Here is an 18,819-nt window from a genome sequence, read left to right on the forward strand (position 1 = left end):
TTAAGATGGATGTTGAATTTCAGAGCGTGTCCATAAATCGCTGAAACTCACCTGTGGTCTCGAGTGTCCGGCAGCTCCCGGTCCAGAGGCAACTGGTCACTGAGGAAGGCATAATAGCCGTATTTCTGAAAGAGATCCTCAGCTATGGCTGGGGTTTGCAGGGCCCCGGTGCAGGTTTTACCAGTGGGCCCTGTTTGAAATTATTTAATTTTTATGTTCACTCTATTTATTTATTTGTGCTATTTACACAATGTTTACGTTTTGTAGGTGTCCAGGTACACAAAATAAATAATATAGGTAAAATAGAACTGCATACTCTTCAATGTAAAAAAAAAATAAAAGTATACAGTCAAACAAAAATTTATTCAGACACCTTCAACATTTCTCAAATTATCACAGTTTATTTGCTTTAGTTTAGAAAATGGTACTAAAATGACAAGAACTCAGAGTTAAACTGTGTCAGAACAAATTCATCTTGATAATGTCAGATAACTTTGATAGAAAGGTAATGGATTACAATCGACCAAAACTGTTATTATAATATATTGTATTAGCAATTAAAGAAATAACACTTAAGCAAAACATATAGTCAGGTCAAAGTGTCTGAATAATTGTTTGGTCCCAAAATCTTTTTTTTTTTTTTTTGATCAATTTTACTGGTAGTCTACTGTATGAAGAATCTTTGGGTATAATATGTCACAGTTTACTTTGTTTTTCTATACTCACATAAATGAACTATAGTGTCCTGGACCCAAATATAAAAAAATATATCTGGTGTCTGAATAATTTTTGGTTTGACTGTGGATTCTTGTTAAAACTACGAAGTAATTTAGTCAAGAGCAGAGAGTGATTTTCTTTCTTTCATCTTCTCGGATTACTGCAGCTAGTAAATTAGGCGCGGTCACTTTAAGAGACAATGCATCCATTAAAATGATGCTCATCCGATTTCTTTCTCCACTGTTTACTTTCACTTAAGACATAACAAACAGTTTTTTTCGAGAATACTCTCCAAGACGATATTTTGACATAAGTTTTATGTATTTATTGTTATAAGAGCAAAAGTTTTTCTGCGTCTTGTGTTTGAATGCTTTAAACTATTTTGAATGTTTTGTCAAGGCTTAAAAACACGTGCAAATGATAAGCTTTCACCCATCAACTGTCCTGAGCGTCATTTTTAAGCTGGCATCTGTCAGTCGGTTGAGATCGCCGCAGATTTAAGACTCCACACAGATTTGAAATGCTCCAGCAGTGCTATATAATATGGATTTAATTTTGTTTTATGAAAAACAACAGTCTGGACTTTCTGCTCAGTAAATGATGAGAGAATTGTAATTATTGGATGCATTATTGGTTTAATAAACACTGGCATTATGTGACAACATGTCCTATAACTTGCTAATAGGAATAGGGTAGGTGAGTAAAAAAAAAAACTTTTACAACACCATCTCTTTCAGCTAATAGCTGCATTCACATTTTTTACTTTAGCTGCTTTTATATACACTGATTATATCTTGCATTTCAGAAGTCCTGCATTACATTCTGTATCTTCCAGTGTTGGTTTCTGCACTCTTGAAGGAAAATGTTCTTTTCATACTTTCCTTTCTGCTCAGCGCTGATCTCCAGACAACGTTTGGTTTCTCTGTTCTGTATGGCCTGTCCCTGAAAACAAACAAGAAAAGATTTTTTTATACCACAGCACCCTATCAATGTTTGGGGTGAAATGATTTGTTCACCTGTGTGAAGTCCCAGTACATGTGTTTTGGTTTTTCAGTGTCTGAACACCAGGACAGTTTTGGAAACCTGCCTGAACCGGAATCAATTAGACAGCGGTTCATTTTGTTTTTAAGGGACTGAGGCGGATGCGCAAATATCTCACCACTTGCTGTATAGTAAAATACCTGTGTGATGAGATAGTGAAGTGTGTCAAATATTCCCCAAAAATACAGTTTTAATACAGAAGAGAAGAGAAGGGAGGAGAATTGATTACCTGTGATTCCATGAAATGACATGGATATAAAATGGGAGTGTTCTCCTCAAGGGTTCCCTTATCCAAACATAAACGTGTTTGCAGATCATTAATCAGCTGTTTTGATAGAGAGGACATCATATTAAAGGTCAAATCCTTCATACTTTTTCCTGTAAAACTGATCACTCAAGATTATCTTGTTTAATAGTGCACTGTTTGTCACTCACCGCTCCATAACCTAAAAAAATTAAGGGATTTAACTCAGGATAGACATTTTCCAGGTACCATTTAAATGGTTTGCATTTCAGCCTTTCTCTCAGTTTCCTTCTTTCAGATACATCGCCAATGTCTATCCCATGGTTCTGTGGGGTAGAATGAACACCTTGGTAATGTGAAGCCTCGTTTCAAACCGAGCGTTGCGGTACAGTACAGTATAGAATAGTAGAGTATGATTCGGGATGGGGCACCCTGATATGGCTCGCGTTTCCACCACTAACAGCACCCTTACTCTATATACGTGGTGTATGCTGGAAAGTAGTGATGAATGACAATCTCTTGCGAAGACGAAAGCATGACATTGTCTGTGTGTTTTTGTGTTTGCACACTCTGATGTAAACAAACCCAATATGAATGAGCAGGATGGCGGAGCAAGTGAAGGAGATGCTTCATTCACCATGTGTTGTCATTCCCCTTGTAGCACGCGCTAGTGATGATTCTCTGTCAACCAATCAACGTTCTCCAGTAAGTCTAGCTTCAACCTTTCAGATACTGGACTACTGTGCACGGTACAATGGAAGGGTCCCAAAAAAGTGGTACAGACCAGTTCGCTATTTTTGTACCATACACAACTTCTGACAATGGAAATGTAAATGGAAATAATAGCATACTGTACTATAGGCTTTTGTACTGAACTGTACCGCTAGGTGGAAACAAAGCTTTAGAAATGGCCTTAAAAATCCAGAATTTGAGGGGTTAAATCTTTTAAAGGGATAGTTCACCCAAAAATTAAAATTTTATGTTTATCTGCTTACCCCCATGACATCAAAGATGTAGGTGACTTTGTTTCTTCAGTAGAACACAAACTGAAATTTTTAACTGAAACTGTCATATAATGTTATATAATAGTCTTATAATGTAAGTGGATTGGGATCACGAATCAGAGATAAAAAACGATATAAATGCTTTTCAGTTTGTTGCACAGACCAATCGTTTTGTGTCTTTACACATCAATGAATCATCACGAGCCGCAGGGTTTCATTTGGTTTTGTTTGTGTATAGTTTTTTTTTGTGTGTGTGTGTGTTTTAGCCATGATTCCTGTCCACTTACATTATAAGATTGACAGACTGCAACGGTTTCACTTAAAAATCTCAGTTTGTGTTTACTGAAGAAATAAAATCACCTACATCCTGCATGCCCTGGGTGTAGGCAGATAGACATCAAATCTTCTTTTTTGGTGAACTATCCCTTTAATTAAATCTACCTGTATGGGAAGACCCCAGGCAATGTTCACATTTATTTTGTATTCATCCATCCAAACTTCTGCCACTCTGAGGGCATTTCTCTTCATCACACTGCTAAGATCAGATATGTAGGGTTTGTGTGACCTCTCGATGTGAGCGATTTTAGAGCAGGGCACAATCTCTATACTTCCTCCACACAGCCACACCTGAACCAAAACACATGGAAGAAAAACTCAAACAGTGTGCACTATGCATACTATGTACATACAGTATAATATATAAAGTACACTGTAAAAAATTTCTTGTTGTTTTTACAAAAACTTTTTGGCAGCTGTGGTTGCCAGAATAATTTTGTAAAAATACAGAAAACTGTAAACACATTTACGTCAAAAACTGTTAATTTTACAATATAAAGCTGTAATTTACAAACAAGAAAATGTGAATATAAACCAGTAAATTCAACAACACACAAAATTAAATCTGTTTTGTACCTTGAAAATACTGACAACCACCATAATAATAAAGATGGTACTGTATAAGAGAAAGCCACATGAAGTATCAAAGCTCATCACAAGTAGCTTCACCACAAGCAGAAGTATATATTAACATATAGAAGGTGCACATTTATGGAAACACAAAACACCATCATGGTAACACACGTGATACTTAAATAATGCAAAAAACTTTCATTAAGCAACAGAAGATGTAACATAAAGCTCAAATGTACATAACTGATAACAAGAACTATTTAAAAACATGATTATTTAAACAAAATACTTTCAAACGTGGAGTGTCACGCAGGGAATTCTGGGAATATCAGTTTACAGTTTTAGACTGTAAATTATACATTGATTTGTTCTTTTTTTACTTCTAAAAGCTGTATAATTAACAGAATTTTACTGTAAATTTACATTAAATGCTTTGTTAGATCTTTTACAGTTTTTCCCTGTATATAGCATGGGAACTTACTGTTAACCTATTATCAGTTTTTTTCCGTAGCGTTTTTACAAAATTTTACAGTTAAAATTACACTTATTTTTTACAGTGTATAATATAATTTAATAATTTAAGAGAATGCTCAATCGATTTGATGTGCATGTGAATTACCCGTATTCCTAATTCAACGTTCTCTCCGCCGTACACCTCCATCCCTCCATCCAGAGTCCCAATCTCACCAAAGAACAGACGATCAACCACAAGAATTCCCATCACAGAGGGACTCCTGGAGAACAGGAAGACAACGGATCTGTTACGAAAATCTGATTAAGAAAATTGAGAACATATTAATTCAGTTATATCTTATACGCACTTTCCTGGCTGTGAAGGGTCATTTTGATTGTGCCACTTCTGTGAGAATTCCACGTACATACACCAGAGAGCCCAGTCAAAACCATGAGCATAGGTTAAATATTCTGTCACTTCCAAGTCATAGTAATTGACTTTATCAAACACCGGGCTCAGGACCAGCGTACGGTCAGCCTGGATAAGTGCAAGCAGAGGCTCCGCCCTAAAAGTGAGAGAGTACATGAAAAATATTTCATACACCATCACACCAAACTTAATTTTGATAAGTAAAAAAATATATATATAATCAAATAAAAAGAAAGAGCATGATTTTCGGCTATTTGAGCAAATACTTAGTTTACTGACAGACAGTTAAGTCATTACTTGAAGTAGCCTATTAAAATTAATGCAAATACTAAAAAAACTGACAATACACAACACAAAATTTCTGAAACTTAAAAATAAAATAAAAAACCTGAACATTTCTTAAATAAAAGCCAATTAACAAGTTTATAGATAACCCTAAAACAACCCTGCTTTGCATGTGTTATGTTTTAAGAAAGAGAATATCAACTAGTCAACTAATACTTAATTCAGCCGAGCAGTTTCACACCATTTGACATGGACCTCAATGTGGGCATCCAAAATAGCAACCACATCCCCAGTGGCAGCCTTCCACCCTGAGATTCTGGCCTGGGAAAGTCCTTTCTGCTCTGAATGGGTCACCATCTTCACCAGGCCTGGGTGCTTCTCATTGATGGAGCTCATATAAACATGCAGCTGTTTTTTTCAGATCTTCTGTGGAACAGATACATCCAGAATTAATAACTCATTTTGTGAACAATATGCCTCTGAGATGAGATTTGGATGGGGTTTTTTTTTTTGAGAGAAACAAACCATTCGTGCTGTGGTCGTCCACCAGTATGATCTCTTTGAGCAGGTGGGCTGGAGTTCTGTTGATGATGCTGCAAATTGCTCTTTGAATGACAGACAGAGCCTCATCCAGATAAATCAGCACCACGCTGAGGGTGGGCAGATTGTGGGGGTATTCACGACCAATGCATCTACAGAAATAGATGAATGCATCAAGATGGATGTTGAATTTCAGAACGTGTCCATAAATCGCTGAAACTCACCTGTGGTCTCGAGTGTCCGGCAGCTCCCGGTCCAGAGGCAACTGGTCACTGAGGAAGGCATTATAGCCGTATTTCTGAAAGAGATCCTCAGCCTTCCTCTGATCATCCTCAGAAAGTTCAACAGTCCATTGCTTGAAAAGATCTGAGTCTGGGAACAATTTCTTTGCTGGCTTCTCATGTCTCACTTTTGGGATTCTCTCTTCTGCAAGAATTTGTGTTCATCAATTACTCAAGATATAAAACAACACCGAAGCAAAACATATTAGAAACTCACCCATTGCATGTAAATGAGCGTCCAGTTTGTTCATCTTGTTGAGCAGAAGTGCGCTGTGTAATGAGAAGTTCTGCTGGACTTGGCGGAGCTGCTTCTCTTGAGTTTGGATTTCCCTCCTCATTAAACTCATATAGAGAAACACCACAGCAACAGACAAGGCTGGAAACAAACTCTTCACACAACTTATTCTCATGATTTGATGACTCGAATACGGCTATCATCGCAGAGAGTTTTTATTTTTTTTAGTCATGGTCTGATGAAATGATCTTCCGTTATTTGCAGTTGTTCTGTCATTAGTCCTGTCATGCTTGTTGTAATTGTGTAAAAGTGTAGCATCACTGATGCTTAGTCACTGGTTTACATGGAAAGGTTTCAATGAAGATCGTAAATGATGAAAGAACCTTTTTGTGGATGAACTATTTCTTTAATGTACATTGACATTCTGTGACAACATGCCCCACAGTGGGCTATTAGGAATAGGGCAAACTACTATGACTTTTTTTTTTCAAGTAAGATACAATGATTTCAAAAAACATACATTTCCATTAATCTATATAGTTTCTCAACTGTATGTCCTATGTGAAGCCCAGGGGATGCTCGAGTCTTAGCAGCTCTTAAATTATCAGGGCTTCCCAAACAGTTTAAGCTGAACCTGTTAGATGTCACATATTTACTTGAAGTACCCCAGTAGTGCCTACCTGTCTCAAAAATGCAACCTGTAACTGGGTCCTCAATGTCCTGATTCAGCAGTGACTTACAGTGACATTAAGATCCATCACAGCGGCCCAGTTTACACCTGCATTTTTGGCAATCTGATCAGAAGTGGACAACACTAAATAAAAGTGTAAACGGGGTCCAAAACGTTTTGAGCTCATCCACTTTCGACCACTTTCAGTGGTAGTTGAAAATGCATTCATAGTGTAGACTCTCATGTGGCTGAAAGCATTCGAACTGCCACTAAAGATCACTTCCTCCCTGCCTACTGAGCCAATTCTTAAACATTATGGGATGTGTTGTTGAAGCGTGCAAGCCAGACAGTATTTAATCTCACCGTATAAAATCGTATGTTTGGGTTGAAGGTAAAAAAAAATTTTATAAATCACATAGCACAATGATCTCGTAGCAATAATGAAATCAGAAATGAAAGCAGCTGCTTTTCTTATCTTCCATAGTCACTTTGCTTTTGCGTTCATATATAAATTGCATGAGTTTATTTCACAATGTTAGATTAAAAGGGCAGAAAAAAGCCCCACCCATAGACCTCCCCTCAAAGAAAGCATAAGTGGTCAAGAGAGACAGATTAAAACACCATTGCCTTCTTGTGATCCCATTGACCAAAAGCATCTCAAATATGTTTATATAGACTGATTATATCTTGCATTTCAGAACTCCTGAATTACATTCTGTATCTTCCAGTGTTGGTTTCTGCACTCTTGAAGGAAAATGTTATTTTTATACTTTCCTTTCTGCTCAGCGCTGATCTCCAGACAGCGTTTGGTTTCTCTGTTCTGTATGGCCTGTCCCTGAAAACAAACAAGAAAATGATTTTTTTTTTTTTTTATATATATACCACAGCACCCCATCAATGTTTGGGGTGAAATGATTTGTTCACCTGTGTGAAGTCCCAGTACATGTGTTTTGGTTTTTCAGTGTCTGAACACCAGGACAGTTTTGGAAACCTGCCTGAACCGGGATCAATTAGACAGCGGTTCTTGTAGCTTTTAAGGGCCTGAAGGGGATGCGCAAATATCTCACCACTTGCTGTATAGTAAAATACCTGTGTGATGAGATAGTGAAGTGTGTCAAATATTCCCCAAAAATACAGTTTTAATACAGAAGAGAAGAGAAGAGAAGAGAAGAGAAGAGAAGAGAAGAGAAGAGAAGAGAAGAGAAGAGAAGAGAAGAGAAGAGAAGAGAAGAGAGGAGAATTGATTACCTGTGATCCCATGAAATGACATGGATATAAAATGGGAGTGTTCTCCTCAAGGGTCCCCTTATCCAAACATAAACGTGTTTGCAGATCATTAATCAGCTGTTTTGATAGAGAGGACATCATATTAAAGGTCAAATCCTTCATACTTTTTCCTGTAAAACTGATCACTCAAGACTATCTTGTTTAATAGTGCACTGTTTGTCACTCACCGCTCCATAACCTAAAAAAATTAAGGGATTTAACTCAGGATAGACATTTTCCAGGTACCATTTAAATGGTTTGCAATTTAGCTTTTCTCTAAGTTTCTTTCTCTCCGATACATCACCAATGTCTATCCCATGGTTCTGTGGGAACAGGAGAGAACAGATACACATGATCATTTGCAGATCATAAACCTAGAGAATTTCAAGCCTCAAACCCTTTAGTCATTTCACTTTTTGAATCTTTTAGTTAAATCTACCTGTATGGGAAGACCCCAGGCGATGTTCACATTTATTTTGTATTCATCCATCCAAACTTCTGCCACTCTGAGGGCATTTCTCTTCATCACACTGCTAAGATCAGGCATGTAGGGTTTGTGTGCCCTCTCGATGTGAGCGATTTTAGAGCAGGGCACAATCTCTATACTTCCTCCACACAGCCACACCTGAACCAAAACACATGGAAAAAAGTCAACACTGTGCAGTAAACAGCTACCATTTAAATATACCATATAGGTAACAGCTGATGACTGCCATTAAAATTATTGAAAAGCAATGCACAACTAAATAATGTGACCAAGAGGCCAAAGTCTGTTATACCGAAGATGTTCTTTATTTTTTTGTAAACAAATAGTAAATTACTCCACTTATACCACGGTTACAACACCTAAAGAAGACATTGTTTAGTTGTTTTATTTCAACACATCTGTCAAGACTTTGTCCTTCAAAAAACACTCTTGTCTGTTCAACTCATAGACTTAAATAGTTGTAGCAGGTGTGCCCCACACTTCCTGAAAATTGAAGTTGAGACCTCTCTGATCACCCCCCCGGTGGTTGGCTGCAGACAGTACATGTCATAAATCCCGCCCTCTTCATGTAAACGAATGGGCCTTGAGTCAAAATAAAAAATAAATTATGCATCAAATACAATTTTCCGAAATATGGTTTTGGTCATTTAAAGTAGTTATTAACAGCCTGATATATGTAAAATTGTTTGTTTTGGTTTAATTTTAGCTAGTGATCTGATGCTATAAAAATGGGGTGTGTTGTTATGGTTGATTGAGTTTGGGCGGGAGTTTGACACCACAGCTCCACCTCACCACACTACTGCGCAGACTCTTGCTTGCAACTGGGTGTTCAGTGCCTTGCTCAAGGACACTTCAGCCACGGGTACTGAGGGTGAAAGAGAGTGCTGTTCATTCACTTCCCCCCCATCTACAAATCCTGTCAGCACTGAGACTCGAACCAGTAACCTTTGGGTAACTAGTCCTAGTCTCTAACCATTAAGCCACAGTTGCCCCAAAGGCTGTCCTGGCAGCGGTGGGATACTTGATGGATTAAGCCTTAAAGTTCTGCATAATTAAGGGCGTGGCCACTTGAGTGACAGGTGGATTGCCGCTGCTGACACTGCCATCGTGCTAGGTGGGTGTGGCTTTCGCAACCAGCCCCCATCTTTTCGATGAACCGGGAGTGGCACGCTTTGACGCGCTGCCAAGATGACAGCCTCCACTTTGAGCTTCAAAAATGCTTTTCAGGAAACTATGGGTGAAATCACGGGCTTTACTAATAGCAAAACTGTTTGACTGCTTCAAAAACAGCAACATTACCACCCCGCTACTAAAAAATATTATGCAGTTTTTCCATTCTGAATCAATTTTATCGAAAATATATTATTGTCAAGGAAAGGTCAATTTGTTCGAAAAACATGGAACCTGTTTTTATCCTATTGTTAGTCATATTTGTTTGCTTGGTCAGTGTCTTAGGGTTTTGATTCATTTGCTGTAAAAGGCTGTAAGGACCTTTGCTTCAAAATAAATGTAATAATTTAGCAAAGTGATGAGCTGTAATGCGGTCAACAGACAGGGAACTAGGCCTATAAGCTGTGCATTTATTGAAAAATGTAACTGAACGTCCATCAGTCAATCAGAACAAACATTTAACATACCAGTAGTATAATTTGAATTTAATATAGTATCATTTAGGAGAGTGATCAACGTATTTGTGAATTACCCGTATTCCTAATTCGACATTCTCTCCGCCGTACACCTCCATCCCTCCATCCAGAGTCCCAATCTCGCCAAAGAACAGACGATTAACCACAAGAATTCCCATCACAGAGGGACTCCTGGAGAAGAGACAGAACAGAAGGATCTTTAACACTAATTTTCGGTGGAATACAGACACTATAAAATGTTAAACCAACAATACACACTCACTTTCCTGGCTGTGAAGGATCATTTTGATTGTACCACTTCTGTGGGAATCCCACGTACATACACCAGAGAGCCCAGTCAAAACCATGAGCAGAGGCTCCATACTTTGTCACTTGCAAGTCATGGTAATTGACTTTATCAAACACCGGGCTCAGGACCAGTGTACGGTCAGCCTGGATACGTGCAAGCAGAGGCTCTGCCCTAAAAGTGAGAGAGTACTTGAGAAATATTTCATACACCATTAAACCAATAAATCAAAACACAAAACAAAATGTCTAAAACTTGAAAAAATAAAAGCCAATTCACAATATGAACAAACTGCTTTGCATGTGTTATGTTTTAAGAAATAGAATATCAACTAGTCAACTAATACTTAAGTCAGCCGAGCAGTTTCACACCATTTGACATGGACCTCAATGTGGGCATCCAAAATAGCAACCACATCCCCAGTGGCAGCCTTCCACCCTGAGATTCTGGCCTGGGAAAGTCCTTTCTGCTCTGAATGGGTCACCATCTTCACCAGGCCTGGGTGCTTCTCATTGATGGAGCTCATATAAACATGCAGCTGTGTTTTCAGATCTTCTGTGGAACAGATACATCCAGAATTAATAACTCATTTTGTGAACAATATGCCTCTGAGATGAAGGTTGGATGGGTTTTTTTTTGAGAGAAACAAACCATTCGTGCTGTGGTCGTCCACCAGTATGATCTCTTTGAGCAGGTGGGCTGGAGTTCTGTTGATGATGCTGCAAATGGCTCTTTGAATGACAGACAGAGCCTCATCCAGATAAATCAGCACCACGCTGAGGGTGGGCAGATTGTGGGGGTATTCACGGCCAATGCATCTACAGAAATAGATGAATGCATCAAGATGGATGTTGAATTTCAGAGCGTGTCCATAAATCGCTGAAACTCACCTGTGGTCTCGAGTGTCCGGCAGCTCCCGGTCCAGAGGCAACTGGTCACTGAGGAAGGCATTATAGCCGTATTTCTGAAAGAGATCCTCAGCCTTCCTCTGATCATCCTCAGAAAGTTCAACAGTCCATTGCTTGAAGAGATTTGAGTTTGGGAACAAGTTCTTTGGGGATTTCTTCTCTGGTTTCTTCTCATTTCTTGATTTAAGGTTTTTATCTTCTGCAAGAATATTTCATTTTAATTATCATTGTCAACAAAAATAGCTTCAGATTACATTAATACAAACCCACCATATTTGCACTAAGTGCAAATAGCGATAAATGCTATATAAACTATATAAAGTGAAAATACCATATTTTCTTAGTAATAGATCCTATTTAAATGAAGTGCAAATAGCAGCAATTTTTTATATGCTATTTACTAAGGTCAAAAAGCTCTATGTTAAAAATAGCAGGATTTTCTGCTATGTATACTTCTTCTTGGGAATAGTGGCAATTATCTGCACCTCATAATGTACTGTAGTACATTATGAAAAAATATGCAATAACTTATTGAGTGTAAATTTTACATTTAATTAAAATTATTAAATGGATGCCACCTTATTGGAACAATATAAAAACCTCCCTACACCTACCCCAACCCTAGACAATATTTTATGATCAACTTTTTAAATTGAAAATAAATGCTTTTCTGATGTGATTAGAATTTTCTTTGCATCACGAAACAAGTTTTACCTTGTTTTACAAAGAAGTCTTGTGTGATTTGCCTGGATGAATCACACGCTGGTGTATGAAGTTAGCGTAAACAGCCTCTGCCAACAAGGCGGCCTATTTGCACTTAGTGTATAGACACTCTGTTAAGGGGCATTATATTGTGCATGTACATGTTAAACTAAAGGTGCACTCAGTAATTTATTTATTTTTCATATTTTTGATTGCACTTGTCAAGTCATATCACTAGCCTAGTAATATTAATCATATTTCCATGGAGAGAGTTGGCAAACACATTGAGATCACATGACCAGATGAAAACTTGCTTTATCTCCATAGTCCTACAGCTTTCTATACATTAATAATGGCTGACTATGAATAAAAATTCAACATTTGTATGACTGACTGAAAACATCTGTTTTCATGTGACTATTCATATCACAGATAGAACAAGTTATTTACTTCCTTTGTGGAACACAAAAGAGAATGTTCTGAAGACTAAAAAATGGCTCCAGAAGGTTTTGACTGCAATGCCATAGACCATTATAGATTAAGAAACATAAAGTGAACAGTTATTAAAAGTTAACTTAAAGGTTTTTATTATAATTAATTTTAATTGTTATTACAGGAATTTTAATAATAATATAGGACATTTTGAAGAAACTTTTTCCACTATAAAGAATCTTCTGTGCAATGACAATATTCCATGGATGTTAAAGGTTGTTCTTGCAACCAGTAAAGAACCTTTAATTTTAAGACTGTTGGTAACCTTACAGTTTTAAATACATATGCTTCCATTGAATGGACCCAAAAAATGTCAAAGAAAAATTCTAAATATCTTCTTTTATGTTTCAGAAAAAAGTCAGGGTGAGTCAAATATATATATCAAATTTGATTACTTAAGATTTAGGCAAGGCAAGGCAAGTTTATTTATATAGCACATTTCGTACAAAATGGTAACTCAAAGTGGTTTACATAAAAGAAAGTAAAATAATAATGAAGAAAAATAATAACAAGAATAAAACAAGCAATTTTAAAACTTTTTTAAAATTATTTAAAAAAAATACTTATTTAAAATGAATTTAAAACAGCTAAAAAATGATTTTACATAAAAAAGTGAAAATATAGTACATTGCACAGTGCTCGTTCAATAAATGCAGTTTTAAGTCTAGATTTAAATGTGACTAGTGTTTTAGCACATCTGATCTCATTATTTAACATTAAATACTCACCCAAGGCTATTAAATGAGCCTCTAGTTTGTCCAGCTTGTCAAGAAGAAGTTTGCTGTGTAATGAGAAGTTCTGCTGGACTTGGTGGAGCTGCTTCTCTTGAGTTTGGATTTCCCTCTTGACATAGCTCATATAGAGAAACACCACAGCGACAGACAAGACTGGAAACAAGCCCTTCACACAACTTATTCTCATGATGATCGGAACATCAAAGATCACATGAATGCTTTTCTTGATGTTTTCCGTCTTCAGGTGTCAGTTACTCTGTGAGGCTGGCACTGGTTTACATTGTTCGATTTAAGCTTTTGCGAAACAAATGTTTGCAGAGTGTTTGACACTGATGTTGGTTACATTAATCAAAAGAAAACGGGGAGGGAGAAAACCAGGACATTGAATCCTGGTAGAGTTAAACACTGGATACTTGAAATGTTATTTAGCTTTAATTTAATGATTACAGATTGCACTTGTTATATCAGTCATTAATGCATGTAATATATATACATATACATACATACATACATACATATATATATATATATATATTTATTTAGTTTTTTTGTAAATGACCCAAATGAAGTTCACTAAACTATGAAAAGTCAAATATACTTGGCAGTGCAAAATTACAATGTGCACTGTATTTATTCACAAAATATTGTTCACAAAAATTTTGTATTTTACAAAAACATGTAGTACTCAAAACCTTAATTAAACAGACTTGGCACACAGTATTACACATCAAGTTAATTAATGAGGGAACACTCTGGTTATGCAAACAAGACCTACAAGTTACACAGGATATTTTTTAACTATAAGATTTTTTTTGTTTGCAGTTACTCTGTGAACGAAGTGCTGATGAACTGGTTTTCAGTTTTACTTGCACAATGCTTTCACAATACATATTGCTCAAAAGAAGCATAAAGGTCCACCCCATATAACTGTGGTGAGGAAAAGCTTCTCTAGTTCTCCTCTCCTCCACGCATTGCTCTTTTTAACCACTAGATGGAGGCATCACTTTCAATTCAATTAACTGAGGGATTACAACACATTAATTTACAGCAAATATAAGATGCTTTCAATACTCAAATGCAAGGAGGTTCATATTTCATTACATTACAAAAACATCTCATGTTGTGTTCAGGATCTTCTTTTTCCCAAAATTGCTAGTTAATGTTATTGCATTAGACTAGGGTTTCACAACCTTTTAATTTTTCTGATATTTTTTGGTTCTGTGGTGCTCCCAATTTGAGTTTATACATTTCTTGCTATGCTATATTATTACCAAATATTGGATTAAATCTTGTTTCCTATCAATTTATACAGATTTTGTATTTCTCTTTGGAATGGATTGATCGCAGGCCTCATCGATCTGAGCTGATGCACCTAGGTTTTATCCTAATAAAGCATAATGAGAGATTTACAGACAGTTTTAAAAAAGCCCAGTGATGCACATACTATGCAACAATGAAATGTGATGCAGAATATTTGGTAAAACTGATTTTAGTATATTACACAATCTTTATTTATCAAAAAGTGGATATTTACAAAGCTAAAACACACCATTAAAAAGACATTCATATATTTCAAGCAAAACAAAAAAGGTATTTCTTCCCTAAATAATATTGTAAGTGAGGAATAAAAGGTCTTAATTCTGGACACATTTCAGTATAAAATATCCATTCTGAAAACAGACTTCTTACCATTTTTCTCAAACCATGAAAACCAAGATATGCCCCATGCACTATGAGTTACCGAAACCTTTCGATGACATTGTTTCTTTAAAACAAGCTTGTTTTAACTTAGTTTGCAGCAGCATTAGGGTGAAGGGGTTTGACTCGAGCCAGACGGGAAAGTCCTAAACGCAGTCCCTGTCCGGGAGACTTCACATGTGCATTCTGAGACGCGCCTGGACTCCGACCAACCTGACCTGGAGTTACAGAGTTATACAGAGTTTACAAGAGGCCACTTTTGCTGTTTTGAGCTGTTCTGGAAAAAATTCACAACTGCACAGTGATGGTTTGAGTCTTTGTTCTCACCAGGGGGCGTCCACTTAGGCAGTCTGGCCCCTGCAGGACTGGAGCAGGCTGCAGGTTTAGAGAGAGGCGGAGTAGTGGGCGTCTTCTTCAGTCCAGACACAGAAGCAGCAGGACTCCGACAGATCGCTGGGCTGGGAGCTGCCAGAGAAAGAGATGTTATACACCTGATATGATCTTTCAGCAGACTGCTATATTTAGAAACAGAAAATAAAAAAATACCCGAGCTTTTAGCTTTTGAGGCTTTTGTTGGCTTTTTGTCTTTTTTTTCTGTCTTGTTCTTCGCAGCCGGTGGTGCCTTTTTTTCTGTCTTTTGTTTCAACGCCGCCTTTTTCTTTTTCACAGTGAATGTCTCGTCTTCACTCTCATCTTCTTCAGTGAAGTCTGCATCACTCTCTGAATCTGCAACAGCGACAACCTTAAACAAATGGCCACATTTTTGTATCTGAAGTATGACTGAGTCTAGCCCTATAATAATGAACAGCGTGAATGTCCTCAGATCACCTGGTGTGTTCTCAAGCTGGTAGTCCTCGTCGTCTCTGTTGTCCTTCTTCTCCTGCAGTGGTTTTCTTTGCTTCCTTGAGGTTTCCTTCGGTTTAGAAACACTGGTAGGGGAGGCGTCTATACTGATCAGATTCAGCCCTGAAAAACAGGACAGTAAAAACAGGTGCATATGCATAGAAAATTACAAATTGTACCAATGTAACAATCATAGAAGTCTTGTTTATATATATATATATATATATATATATCAGCTTCATTGTGGTCTAAAAATAAGTAAAAAAAGCTAATTTGTTAAAGTCTGACTAATAACAAACCCGCATTACCTAAACTTCTGCCATCAATGCTACAATTTGACAGCACTGGAGGAGATTCTGGAGCAGGCTGACCTTCGCCAACTGAATCAAAATCAAGGGAGTTTTCTTTAGAGTTTTTTCAATGGAAATATGTCAAATAAAGCATCGTAAATATGTATTTAGAATCAGTACAAATAATCAAAGAAGACAGAATCAGCCTGTGGCCTTGTAAAAGACAAAACAATTATTCATTACTACCTAAATGACTGCCCTCTGAAGTACAGTGTATAAGAACCGGTGGCGAACACTGAAGAGGCTGAGATCTTTCATTATCATCTGCAGAACACAGAGAGGCATAACAGTATAATATAGCTCTCTACCTGAATGAACTGTACAATGCTTCATTATGCTAGTAGTACATTCACCGGTTTTGGTTGTAGGCTCTCCGTCCTGTGTTCTTGATGTGTCCAGCAATGATAACAACAGAGCTGCCTCTAATTCTCTTTCATAAAGTTTATCATCCACAGACGTCCTGAAAGAACACAACAGTCATGAATCAATGGTGATATATTACATACATACAGACATACATACATACATACATACATACATATATATATATATATATATATATATATATATATATACATATATTGTTTACTGTGTTAACTCAACATTCAGACTAGTATAACTCAGCCAGTAGACTGCTTTCATTTATAAAATATAATAAAAATAATGAGAAAATTCTGATCTCTTTTCACAAACACACAGATTAAATGAATAAAAAATATTAATAGAAATATAAACAAAATAATTAAAAATAGTGAAATGAAAACAAAACACTATAAAATAAAAAAATTAAAAAGAAAGAACAATTAAAAATAAATAAAAATAAGAAAATTCTGATCTCTTTTTCATAAACACAGATTTAATAAAAAATATAATAAACAAATATTTAAACCAAATAATAATAAAAATGTAACTAATTAATTAAAAATAATCAAATTAAAACAAAAACAATATAAAAAAACAATTAAACATTTTTAATAAATAAAAATAATAAGACAATTCTGACCTCTTTTTCACAAACACACAGATTAAATAAAGAAAAATAATAAACAATAAACAAAAATCTAAAACAAATTATCATAAAAATAAAAAATAATAAAAGTAATAAAAATAAAACAAATACAATATTAAATAAAAAGAAGTAACAATTTAAAATAAATAAAAATTAAGAAAAAATATTTTATAAAAAACTAATATATAAATTGTATAATTACACAGTATACAATATATATTTATTTGGATATTGATGAATTTGAGCTGATTGGTAATAAAGTGTTTTTGGTAACCTCTTCCTGCTTCCTGAGCTGGTTAGATCAGCGACTTCATTTGGAGATGCACTTGTAGTTTTGTGGTTTCTCGAAGAATTAGGGTCTTTGGTGGCTGTTCGAGGTTTTTTGGGAGGAGGCTTCACACATGCAAAATCTTCATCTGTCACATAAAATCGTGTAAACATTTTAAAACATTTGGCTTTAGCTCTAAGCATTTTGAAGTAATATTCTGAATGTAAATCTCTCACCATCATCATCATCTTGGAAGACTGCGTAGTTGACAGCTTTCTTATCTCTGAAGACAGGTAGAAAACAGACTGATTCAAACAAGTAACTGATATTTAAGTTTTCTGAATTCACAGTGATTGTTCGTGAAAGTATCAGTATATTAAATGCCAAAGACAAACACCTATCATGCAGATCCAACAACAAACACAGATATAGAAAGTAGCATGACAACCATGAACCAAAGTATACATTAAATGTATTTTGTAATGAAATTATGGACGTATTTGGAAAACAAACATACACACCTGGATGATCGGTCCATTCTTTAGGTCAAAAGAGAAAATAAAACGTCAAGTTATGCCCTGTGAACGACTACCGGAGATTTTTAAAAACCTTTTGTATCTAACTCACTTAAAGTTATGCTGCAGAACAACCAGCAATCATAATTTTTTATAACTGTACTTTTGAAAACATAACGGTCACTTAAAAAGTCTGCATCTGTGTCATAAGCTTTATATGAATGTTGTTTTGGTGAGAGCTGATGTAACGAAACCATAAACGCAACCCGCCTGAAAACAAACGGCGGAAATCGATCTCTGAATTCACCATTTTACATTTCATTAAAACATTTTCTATCGCTGTGTTTATAGTTTGACACTACGTAGTGGATAAAATATATAGATTTTTGTCTAATTATTTAATGAAAGGAAAACCGAAAATTGCTCAACCTAGAACAAGATTTTTGTGCATTTTGCAAAGAATCTCGAATCTGCGGATATGGTTCTGCACTGGTTTAGCGTGGGCGCGGGAATACGTCACACCAAATGCTTTCATTTATAAATTATTATATTAAATATTATATTATTATTTTATTAAATTAACGTTATTGGTTTTTTGTCTTTAAGGTTTTATGTTGCTTTTCTAATAGTTTATACTGTCTCTCAGTAAACGAATTAAAGTCTTGTTTAGAGATACTTAGCATAGTATTGGGGGGGGGGATGTTTATAAGCAGATTTATAAATGTTAAAAGCAGATTAAGTCTGACTGTGATACAGGCTACAGGCCTATTATATATTTTGAGGTTTGGGGCTTTGGGGCATCCATG

General features: G+C 36.1%; 3 protein-coding genes and 1 pseudogene across 5 annotated transcripts in view; 1 reads left to right on the plus strand and 3 right to left on the minus strand.

Moving 5' to 3' along the window:
• Positions 1-18,819, plus strand: part of LOC113048471 (B-cell receptor CD22-like) — a 1,131,192-nt gene that overhangs the window by 685,196 nt on the left and 427,177 nt on the right. The window lies entirely within an intron of this gene.
• LOC113048490 (probable polypeptide N-acetylgalactosaminyltransferase 8) lies at positions 1,203-6,314 on the minus strand (annotated as a pseudogene).
• Positions 7,504-13,728, minus strand: LOC113048493 (probable polypeptide N-acetylgalactosaminyltransferase 8). Its single transcript, XM_026210343.1, has 11 exons — positions 13,325-13,728; positions 11,385-11,601; positions 11,146-11,312; positions 10,866-11,049; positions 10,471-10,668; positions 10,265-10,379; positions 8,515-8,700; positions 8,264-8,398; positions 8,058-8,153; positions 7,734-7,898; positions 7,504-7,644 (listed from the first exon to the last, which is right to left on the minus strand). Exons 1-11 carry the CDS (start codon positions 13,515-13,517, stop codon positions 7,504-7,506), a joined length of 1,797 nt encoding a protein of 598 aa, XP_026066128.1. The 5' UTR covers positions 13,518-13,728.
• Positions 14,828-18,283, minus strand: LOC113048529 (RAD51-associated protein 1-like). The gene is made up of 10 exons (XM_026210395.1): positions 18,020-18,283; positions 17,735-17,781; positions 17,505-17,646; positions 16,575-16,681; positions 16,408-16,485; positions 16,180-16,251; positions 15,857-15,994; positions 15,575-15,754; positions 15,356-15,493; positions 14,828-15,246 (listed from the first exon to the last, which is right to left on the minus strand). The coding sequence occupies exons 1-10, from the start codon at positions 18,034-18,036 to the stop codon at positions 15,119-15,121; spliced, it is 1,047 nt and encodes a 348-aa protein (XP_026066180.1). The 5' UTR covers positions 18,037-18,283; the 3' UTR covers positions 14,828-15,118.

The sequence above is a fragment of the Carassius auratus genome, chromosome 29 (assembly GCF_003368295.1).
Source record: "Carassius auratus strain Wakin chromosome 29, ASM336829v1, whole genome shotgun sequence".
Classification (NCBI taxonomy): Eukaryota; Metazoa; Chordata; class Actinopteri; order Cypriniformes; family Cyprinidae; genus Carassius; species Carassius auratus.

Excerpts from the sequence above, each read along its gene's own strand:
- LOC113048493 (XM_026210343.1), bottom strand. The coding sequence starts at position 13,517 with ATGAGAATAAGTTGTGTGAAGGGCTTGTTTCCAGTCTTGTCTGTCGCT. Across the intron at positions 11,313-11,384 it reads CCGGACACTCGAGACCACAG|ATGCATTGGCCGTGAATACC; the intron begins GTGAGTTTCAGC and ends CTATTTCTGTAG. Across the intron at positions 7,899-8,057 it reads GTCATTTCATGGGATCACAG|GTATTTTACTATACAGCAAG; the intron begins GTAATCAATTCT and ends CTCATCACACAG.
- LOC113048529 (XM_026210395.1), bottom strand. Across the intron at positions 16,682-17,504 it reads AGCTCAGGAAGCAGGAAGAG|GACGTCTGTGGATGATAAAC; the intron begins GTTACCAAAAAC and ends GTGTTCTTTCAG. Across the intron at positions 15,755-15,856 it reads CCAGCTTGAGAACACACCAG|ATTCAGAGAGTGATGCAGAC; the intron begins GTGATCTGAGGA and ends TCGCTGTTGCAG.